This window comes from Olea europaea, unplaced genomic scaffold, assembly GCF_002742605.1.
Source record: "Olea europaea var. sylvestris unplaced genomic scaffold, O_europaea_v1 scaffold915, whole genome shotgun sequence".
In the NCBI taxonomy this organism is placed as follows: Eukaryota; Viridiplantae; Streptophyta; class Magnoliopsida; order Lamiales; family Oleaceae; genus Olea; species Olea europaea.
This window is the reverse complement of record NW_019267631.1, coordinates 29,853-40,399: the sequence shown is the minus strand read 5'-3', so window position 1 is coordinate 40,399 and position 10,547 is coordinate 29,853. Positions and strand designations below refer to the sequence as shown.

General features: G+C 34.8%; 1 protein-coding gene and 1 pseudogene across 1 annotated transcript; one reads left to right on the top strand and one right to left on the bottom strand.

The window, feature by feature from the left end:
- The first annotated feature begins 2,478 nt into the window (after nt 1-2,478).
- LOC111392295 lies at nt 2,479-4,595 on the top strand (annotated as a pseudogene).
- A 323-nt stretch (nt 4,596-4,918) lies between these two features.
- Nucleotides 4,919-5,950, bottom strand: LOC111392296 (PRA1 family protein G2). The gene has a single exon (XM_023017610.1). The coding sequence runs from the start codon at nt 5,849-5,851 to the stop codon at nt 5,225-5,227; it is 627 nt and encodes a 208-aa protein (XP_022873378.1). The 5' UTR covers nt 5,852-5,950; the 3' UTR covers nt 4,919-5,224.
- Nucleotides 5,951-10,547: the final 4,597 nt, after the last annotated feature.

The following is a 10,547-nucleotide window of genomic DNA, read 5'->3' as shown; positions in this document are numbered from 1 at the left end:
TACCGAATTCTAAGTAGAGCCCTCGAATCTTTAGTGGGGCGCCCACCCAATGCCAAGGCTCCACCTCGATGGTGACTCACACACCTCGGAGGGGTGTGATGGGCTACCCATCGAGGTGGGGCCTTCTGATAGGGCGGTCGCACCTCGTACCATCACGAGGTGCAACTGCCCTACTGAAGATTCTCTCATCCACTTTCACGTGTCAATACGCGGGTCTATGCCCGTTCATAGGGTCGACCGATAATTCTTTATGTAAACAATTTTAATTTTGTTGATGTTTAAAAGTAATCAATCCCAAACTTGGAAAAAAAATAGAGTTGTTTATTTCGTAATTATTTTTATTTTGCTTTTTTAAAAATTTTTCTAAAAAGAAGACTAACGAGGCAGTTGAGCTAGGCCCTATAGAGGCAGGGCCGACCCCCTTGATCAATGGGACAGACCTGGCCTAACTCGTTGACCAATAAGCCAAATAGGGCCTCATTGTTGATGGGCTGTGTCTCGTTGCACCATAGATGATGACATGTGGAGATTATTGTCAACGTAATTTTGACAATAAATTTTTTTAGTAATATGTAATTGATTTTGATATTGCATCTTCTTTACATTAATGTACAAACTGTGTGCCAAACATCGACATTACTGCCCATTTACGACAAACAGAAAAGGTCTAAGTTCATCCTTCCTCTCCCATAGTATTTTTTCAATGTCTGAGCAATCCTTAGGATATGTGATTAGATAGAAATTATGCTTAATTTATTGCCTTTAAAATTCATTTAATATAATCTCACAACACAAGAAACAAAAGCTAGTATCCCAAACCTAAGACAAACCCTTAAACTAGCAACATTAAAATATGCACCATTTACACTCCTCTGCTTCTTTTTAAAGCATTTATACAACATTATATTGTCCAATCCTCATAGATCCAACCCACATATTGGATCATCCCATCTTAGTACACCCGCTTCATGAAAGAAAATGAGAAGATCATTTAATCTGTTCTTCCCGATTTGCCTTCTCGTATGTATTTTTATAGTCAAGTAAACTAAACCAATCAGTTTCAAGCTCGAAAAAAAGCGGATGGTTGTGGTAAGTTGACAAGCGCTGTGAAACTTTGCTTGGTTCAGCCTTGAAGTGTACTTTTGTTTATCTTATCAAAATGATGGATCAAAAACAGAAACTTTCTTGATTGGAAGATATACAGTTTTTGTATCTATGTTTCGATTTTATTTATTTATTTATTTTTTCCTATATTTGCATTGATTGTCTGATCCAGACATGAAAAAAATTGAGGTCTACTTTCGACTTTTTTGAGGGCCCACTGTAGAAGAAGATGATACATAAATTTCACATGTAGGATCTCCTGCTGTTTAAAAGTATTTACTGTCGCATCCATCTTCTGAAGAATCCTCTGTCATAGCCACACAATAAATTCCACCTGTCAGCATAAATTAGAGTTCAGTTTTTTATGACGCTAATCTGTCCAAAATGGTTTTAGTGAACGCTTCTGGAATATATGGTATGGGACTTCATCTGCTCCCAGTATCAAGCATTTTCTTGCCTTCTAAATTTCACATGTAGGATCTCCTGCTGTTTAAAAGTATTTACTGTCGCATCCATCTTCTGAAGAATCCTCTGTCATAGCCACACAATAAATTCCACCTGTCAGCATAAATTAGAGTTCAGTTTTTTATGACGCTAATCTGTCCAAAATGGTTTTAGTGAACGCTTCTGGAATATATGGTATGGGACTTCATCTGCTCCCAGTATCAAGCATTTTCTTGCCTTCCTGAAAACCTTCGCAACTTCGAAAACCACCAAAAGCAAGTTTTGTGCCCTCATTAATTAGTCAAACATGGACGAAGAAGCAAGACAGTCTGCAGAACCTCAAAAAGAGGTCCTGGCCGTTAATATCAAGTCTCTCACCATCAAGGTGGCAAGTGCTGGTAAGGAAATTCTAGCCGACAACGTCCCCTCAACTCCAAATTCACTTTCAAAGAACTCGTTTACAAATTTTCTTGCATCGTCTCCATTTAAGTCTCCACTCGTCGTCCCCCCCCCCCCCCCCCCCCCCCCCTTTTTTTTTTTTTTTTTTCCCCCCCTTTTTTTTTTTTTTTTTTTTTTTTTTTTTTTTTTCTTTCTTTCTTCAGCTGCCTTAAAAGGCAGCAGTTTTGCTGCCTTGAACCTTTCAAAGGCAGCGACTACTGCCTTTCAAAGGCAGCAGTTCGCTGCCTTTTAAGGCAGCGAACTGCTGCCTTTTAAAGGCAGTGGTTGCTTCCTTCAAGGCAGCAAAACTGCTGCCTTAATATAAGGCAGCAGGAGAAAAAAAAAGGGAAGAAAACAAGCATGCCCGGCTCGGCCCGTAAAAAGCCCGAGCAAAAGCTTGGGCCGAGCCTATTTTTTTCTCAGCCCGGCTCGAGCTCGTAAAAAAGCTCGATCATTTTAACCGGGCCGAGCCCGAGCCGAAACTTTAGGCTCCCGGGATACCAAGCGCAAAGCTTGGGAGGAAGAGTGTGGCCGATAAGGAAGTAGAGATGTTTGAGGAGTTGCCATTCCCGAGAAACATGTACTTTGTGGGGAGGGAGAAAGAAATTATGGAAATTGAGACTACATTCTTTGGTTATGGGGATTATTTGTAGCAAGAATGGCCGATGTTGAAGGAACCAAATTCAGGGGCTCCGGTTGAACCAGTATTGGGAAGAAATTCGCTGAAGAGGCCTAAACATAGAAAGTCAAAAAGCAGGAAATATAAGAGCTTTGGAAGCAGTGTTATATGCATAAATGGATCCCCGGGAACTGGAAAGACAGATCTAGCATTGGAATTTGCCTACAGGAACGCCCAAAGATACAAAATGGTTTTGTGGATTGGTGGCCAAGCTCAGTATTTCAGGCAAAATATACTGAAATTATCTGTCAATATGGGGTTGGACGTGAGTGCAGAAGCAGAGAATGAAAGAGGAAGGACCCGGAGCTTTGACGAACAAGAAACTGAAGCATTAAAGAGAGTTAAAGGGGAGCTGTTCAGGGACATGCCCTATTTACTGATTATTGATAATTTAGAGACTGAGAGAGAATGGTGGGAAGGGAAAGATCTACATGACTTTATAAGAAGGAACACAGGAGGCACCCATGTAATTATCACAAGAAGGCTCGCTAGAGTAATGAACTGTGACCCTTTGCAGCTTCTACCATTGCCTTTTTCAGATGCAATGACATTGCTTAGAGGAAGAAGGAAAAATGATTATCCCACTTCAGAGCTATAATTTCTTGAAAAGTTTAATGATAAATTGGGGAGGTCGAGTTTTGGATTGTGGGTAGTTGGTTCCTTGCTTTCTAAACTTACGATTACCCCCATCTGCTCTTTTTGAGGCTGTGAATCAGACACAACACGAAGAAGACAGTGACTGCTTAAATTTGGACAATGCAGATCAACAATTTTTAAGAACCAATCTTTTCCTAATGAAAGTTCTGTCCTTTTGTGCTGCTGTATTGCACCAAACAAAGGGGGTTCGGAACCTCCTTGCATTTAGAATGCTACAGGCTGGAGCATGGTTTGCCCCAGCACCTATACCGGCAAATCTACTGACCGCAGTAGCAAATAACATACCATCTACAGGAAACAAATTGAGAAAGTGGACAAAACGCCTGAAACTCAATTTCTGTCGTTCAGTTTGCTTTGCAAGCCAAATTTGGATGAGTGAAGAAGATCCAGCCCTTCTCTTGGTTAAACTTGGTTTGGCTCGAAAATCCAATAGGGAGCCTGGATGTTGGATTCAGTTCCACCCCATAGCTCAAACATTTGCAAAAAGAAAAGACGGATTAGTAGCTGCGAAGGCAACAGTTCAGGGCATAAGGAAAACCGGGAATCCACTGGCAAAATCCGATCACCTATGGGCTTCTGCTTTCCTAGTCTTCGGCTTCAAATCCGAACCCCCACTCGTCCAGCTCAAGCCAATTGACACAGTTCTCTTCATTAGAAAGCAGCTCTGCCTTTAGCTATAAGAGATTTCACAAACTTCTCAATGTGTACCTCAGCCTTAGAGCTTCTGAAAGTCTCCACCAACACACTTGAAGAATTGGAGAAGTCATTTGCGTTCCAGATACAGGATTGGTGTCACGATTCTATTTGCTGGAAAAACCCACAACAACCAAATCAAAGAGTGGACGAGCACGTATGGCAAGAAGTGACCTTGCTGAAAGCTACGCTTCTCGAGACGAAAGCAAAATTCCTGCTGAGAGGTGGCCATTTCGACAGCAGTGAAGAGCTTTGTAGAACCTGCATCAGTATCAGGACAGTGACGCTAGGCCACAATCATGCTCAAACATTAGCTGCTCAAGAGCTATTGGCCAAATTAGTCAGGATGAGGAGTAAGATGTGATGTTATATCACATTAACATCAGCAACTTTGTTCAAACATTAATCATACAACACCACTAGTTATTTGCACGTACAACATGTTTGGTACGCAGTACGCGATGGGACTAGACATTACTATGACAAGATTTAATGTTATTTTTCTTATTCAATACCATCTTTGTCCTCTCTAGTACAATGTACCAAACAGGCATTAATGTTTTTATAAGTCTTATCTAAACTCTAGCGTTCTAATCCTTCATTGATATAGTATCTTTACGACACTGCTACACAGTACCAGCATTTGAATTATACAAGTAGTTCTAGAAAGTGGTTTCCGATCAACTTATATGAGCCACAATGTCAAATAATCACCCGACAAAATCTCAAACTGCTGCATACACACATACATGATGTATGTGCACAGATCTATCATGTACTTTCATATTATCATGGTTTACAGCTCCATAAAGTTCAACATTGAGCCTGTATTGACAACTGAAACATCAACACACATTTCGCTTTGAGCCTAAGCAGAAGTCACATTCCAGCAATAACACTGAAAACCACAAAATACAGTTTTGTCATAAAAGATAAAATAAGAAAACCTCACAAAGCAACTTTACAGAAATAAAAGTCAATACCCGCACGAGAAAAAATCCAAGACATGTTGAGAAAAGAAGCTAAAACAGCCGCTTTTAAGCACTGCCAAACATGCTGCAAATTCAAGAGACTCAAACATACAAACAATATCTTCTTCCAAAAATCATTTTCTTCAATTCAACGCAATGTATCTTCTCAACCACTCAGAAAAATCATATTCACACTGAAAGTACAAAATGCAAAAGCAAACCAATTTGGGAGTGCTAGTTACAAAGGCAGATTATAGGAAATTCCACCACCATGAGGACTCGAAAGTGTAGATTTTGATGCGATCAAACCGTTAGAAACGGCATCGCTTTCGTCAAGAAAAATCCCCTCTGGTGTTCTCAAAACCCCATGAATGGCGGAAACCAAGAGCCCTATCCCAATGCTAATCCAAAGATTATTCAATGCTCCCGTGAACCAAATGGCCGCTATGGAGACCAATACCAGGCTCACAACAATGGCCCGATCGCTTACATGGCAGCCCCAGATTAGCAACGGATCTTCCCGGAAGAAATGGAGAATCAACCACATAAAGTAAACAGAAAAGATAATTAAAAGCGCAATAGGAGCACCAATAAGAGAAACGGCGGCGCAGGCGGAAATGATGATGGAGTAGTTGACCGAGAAGTAGTTAGCGTTCCGGCGGAGACGGAGGCCGGCGTCGGACATGGAGGAGGGAATGTCGATGGCGGAAGTAGTGGCAAGGAATTCCGGCCAAGGGCGGCAGCGCGAAAGGAAAGCCGACAGGTTGTGGATTGATCGTGAAATGACATCAGAAATGGAGATAGGGATTGTAGTGTACGTTGAGGAGGAGGCGACTGTGCCGCCGCCGCCGGGTGGGAAGGGCATTTTCAGAATTTGGAAATAAGGTGGGGTTAAGTTTGACTTTGAAGGAATTGTAGTCAACCGACGTCAACAACTCAATTGAAGACTTAATGGAAATTTGGGCAGGGGAATCCTAAGCGGCGAGGTTCACTGTACTTACTCAATTTATGAATTTTTATCTACTTTATCTTATGCACTCAAATTTATGCATATTTTTTATTATCTAACCAGGTTTTGACAGAAATTAAAATTTAGATTTTAATGTCAATTAAAATTAACATTTAATTTTAACCATTTATTTTATAAAATTTATAATTTTTCAATCATATATTTTATCAACTTTCATTAAAATTTACTAAAATTTTGACTTTGACCCCATCAAAAGTTATATGGCTTCGTTTGATTCTCATTTTTTTAATAATGAAAATAAAAAATATAATCGTTATGAGATCCACACAAAATATGAAAAATCAAATATGATGGCTTGATATAATGAATAATGATCATTTTTTTCATTTTTGTAACCAAATAATGAAAATCAAATGAGAGCATAACAATATTCTTCGTCATGTCGGTGATTTTCAACCTTAATCCATACTTAATGCAAGGTGGTATGGGACAAGTGTCTCATTTGCTATTCCGTTTATATTTTCATTTTTCCTATCTCTACTATATAAAAAAGAGAATGTGAAATTACTGTAGAAGTGAATAGTGACTTAATTCATTTTGTCTCACTATAGCATTTTTAATTTTTTTTCGAGTGGGTGAGCAAAAACGACGTCATTTGTCTTAATATATATTTTATTATACACTACCTCCAAATTTACTGTAACACGCAACTTTCCATGCCACCGATCTTATCTCAGTATATTTCTAAAATATAAAGACTTAATTCTAGCTCAAAATTTGTTTCAAGCTTTTTATTTTAAGTTAAAAAAAATTATGATTGTAGTTAGTTATTATATGTAAAAATATATTAGTTTTAAAAAAAAATTAATTTTTCTCTAACTCTCCATGCAAGGAGGCTTTGTCTCCTTATTTTTTTTTTTAATTTAAAGTTTAAAACTTACTTTTCCAATTTTAACTAAATATATAATATTTATATTTTTTTTTAAATTTTCATAACTTTCTTTTATTTCGTTTTTATTAAATTTTGTTTGAAAATAGTTTTAAAATTTATTTTTCGATTTAAAATTTTTTTATTCTTTTTGCTGGAATTTTTAATTTTAATTAAATAATATTTACTTTTAGTTTTAATTATTTCAATATAATTCCATTTTGTCTCAATGTAACATTTAAAATTTTTTTTTTCAAATGAGTGAGCAAAAATGACGTTGTTTGTCTTAGTATATATTTTATATACAACACGCAACTTTTAATGCCACCAATCTTATCTCTTCACTCAAAAAATATTATTTCTAAATTTTGTTTGAAAATTGTTTTAAATTTTATTTTTTCGATTTAAATTTTTTTTATTCGTTTCGTTTTAAACGCGATTGTTTCAATTTTAATTAAATAATATTTATTTTTACTTTAAATTATTTCAATTTAATTTAAAAACTTTATAAAAACTTTTTTGGATTTCATTTTATATTTGTCTGCTTACTATATAATAGTAATAATAAGATAAAGAGAAAAAAAAATATAAATAAATTGTTGTGCTTACTTAGATATGAGATATGAGCTTAAAAAAAGAGGGAAAAAATTATATATATAAGCTCTTGGCCTTCTTAGAGATATAAATTTTGTTTCCAGTTTACTAGATTGTATTTATACTAATCTTTATTTAATTTTCATAACTTTCTTTTGCAATTTTTTTATTATATATTTTAACAAAAAAATTTCTTCTTCTATTTTCTCTTTTCATAAAAAATTAATGTGTTTTCTTCTTCTTTTTTTGTTACCTATTTTATCATAATGGAGTGTACCGAATGGTGTACACCCCACTCACATGGGTGTGGGACGCATGTGAAAGAAATGATATTTTATTTAAGTGAGTCACTCGCCCATGTAAGTGTGGTGTACACCATTAGGTACACCCCAATGTACCACTAGCAAAATCGTTTATTTTTTTGTTTATGTATAAATTCATTCGTATTTTTCTCATGCTTTTATTATTTGTGTATTTTTTTCACGTGCAGATTTTGATGAATTTGTTGAGGTTTGGAAGCTCCAAACTTTGAAATTGGTTTTATATTAATTGCTGTGGATATATATAATGCACGTCAACATAAAGTATATTAGTAGAATCAAAAGTTACAACAAGTTGAAAGTTTTATAGATGTGTCAAACTTCCAGTGTGATCTTTTTTGTAGACCATAAACATTAGTCTTTCGTTGTTAATTAGTTGGAAAACGCATCTATCGCCCATTTGTAGTTGTTTTTCCATAACAAATCAGACCCAACCTATGGCGAGACACCTTATTACGTCGCTTGGTCTTAAATTTGTGGTAATGTCCCAATTGTGATGCAGAGAATCATGGATCCGAATACTGCGCACAAATTTGTTTCAACTGGTTGTTGTTAAGAGGCAACTGTTTTAATAGGCTGTTTTGCTTTTAACTTTTAATAACTTTAATCCTACTCAGTACTTTCGTTAGTTTTCTATAAATCTTTCTTAAGAATCATAAATAGATCCCTTTTTTTTTTCTTTTTTTTTTACCACCTATGACACATAAATTTGAATCTGATTCCTTTTTATAAGGTTACCCGTGGCACTCCCTTATAAAATATATTTGAAGTATGGATGAGTTGAATGGAAAAAAAATCTGGTGAAAATGGAGGTATTTAAGCTAAAAAAAGTGTATTTTGCCTTTTGAATTAGATTTGACAAGAGATTTACGGTGTTAGAATAGACAATTTTTTATTGAAAAGACTGTCTTCTTATTATTTCCAAAAACATTTTTAAAAAATAAAATATATATGGCCGGAGGCTTAGCTTCGTGCACGGAGGTCTAATGTCCTTTGTGCACGGAGGTTGCATTGTTTTTTCTTTTCTTTTTTCCTTTCGCCTTTTAACATGTTTTTGGAAATAATAAAAAGATAGAGGTTTATAAGTAGCCAAGCAAAAGCAACCTGAGTTTTTAACGAAGCAATACTTTCCACTAATCAATTATGAATTTCAAAGAACATAATGCAAGAACAAGAACCTGGTTATCAAATTCATGCATAAACGTCATCTAATCAAATAAAATTAAAAACATCTATCTCAAATTAACTAATCTCGTCAAAAAAATTTAGATGATTTCTTGCTAATAAATACATGTTATATAACGTGAAAAAACACATAATCTAACTCTTCCTCTCAAATTTTGTTTAGATTTTCCCCTATTATATTTGTTTTTATTCATTAGGCATGTTTGTGTTGAAATAAATAATTGAAATATGATATCTATGCACACTTTGATAAATATTTGAAGTATGGTGGCTTATCTATGCATAGCTATGGATAGTCTATATTTCTTGAAGTTAGCATAATAATAATATTTTTTTTATTTTCTTTGTCAGGATAATATATTTTATTAATTTTTCTGTTTTAAGTTTTAGGCTTTGCATATCTTGTAGTTGACTTGTTTGTTGTCATAACTTGCTTGCTTTCATAGTCATAATGGGTGGATGGATACCTACATTTTCCCAACTCCAAGTTCTTGAATCTATATTTCATCAAGGCAACACAACTCCAAACAAATCGAAAATCCCACAAATAGTCTTTGAGTTGTTGTTATATGGCCAAATTTGTGATAAGAATATTTTTAATTGGTTTAAAAATAAACATGCTCATTCAAGAACTGCATCCATACAAACACAAGATTTTCAACTTCAACCAATGGTAAAAGAAGACAAATTGCGTAAAAGGGTTTTAGGTATGATTATTCGTTCATTTTTTTATTCCATTTTCTACATAATTTTAACATACATATTTGGTATTCTGAAAGTTACTACATGTTATGCACAAAAAAGCGAACTAGATGTCGTAACTTTCAAAACAGGTTTTGGTTTTTTTTTTACGTTCGTTTACTTGTGTTTTTCCCTTCTTTTTTTTGAATTGTTTATGTTATCTTTCATCAATCTTATTTTTATGTTTTTAGGTTCTATTGATGATTGTATTGTCTTATACAAGGATGGAATTATTTGTCTTGAAAATGAAAAAGAAAATGAAACATCAGAGATTCTTAATATTTTACTTGATTCTAAAAGAGTTGATTCCAAACGAATAAATCTGCTAGATATTCCGGTCAGACATTATATTCTTCCATCATCTACAATTTGTAAATAATGTGGTGCAAAAGAATTTTATAAAGAAAGTAAGAGCTTTTGTTGTTGTGATGAAAAAGTTAGATTACAGGTAAATAGTATTCCTCCTGAATTGTTTGAGCTATTTACTTATACTTCATGTGAGGCAGTTGCTTTTAAAAAAGTTGCTCGTAGATATAACAATCATTTTGCTTTCACTTCTTTTGGTGTTAAATATGATAAAAATTTATGTAGAAATAATAAAGGTATATATACATTTAGAGTTCAAGGACAAGTGTATCATTTTATAAATTCATTGTTACCAACTAATGGGAAACCAGCATATTTACAGTTATACTTCTATGACACTGATAATGAAATCACTAATAGACTAAAAAATTCTGACAGGTTATGTGAAACAACTTTGAGAAATTTGATAGATGTCTTAAAGATGAATCCATATTGTCATTTTTTCGATCATTAAGTG

Excerpts from the sequence above, each read along its gene's own strand:
- LOC111392296 (XM_023017610.1), bottom strand. The coding sequence starts at position 5,851 with ATGCCCTTCCCACCCGGCGGCGGCGGCACAGTCGCCTCCTCCTCAACG.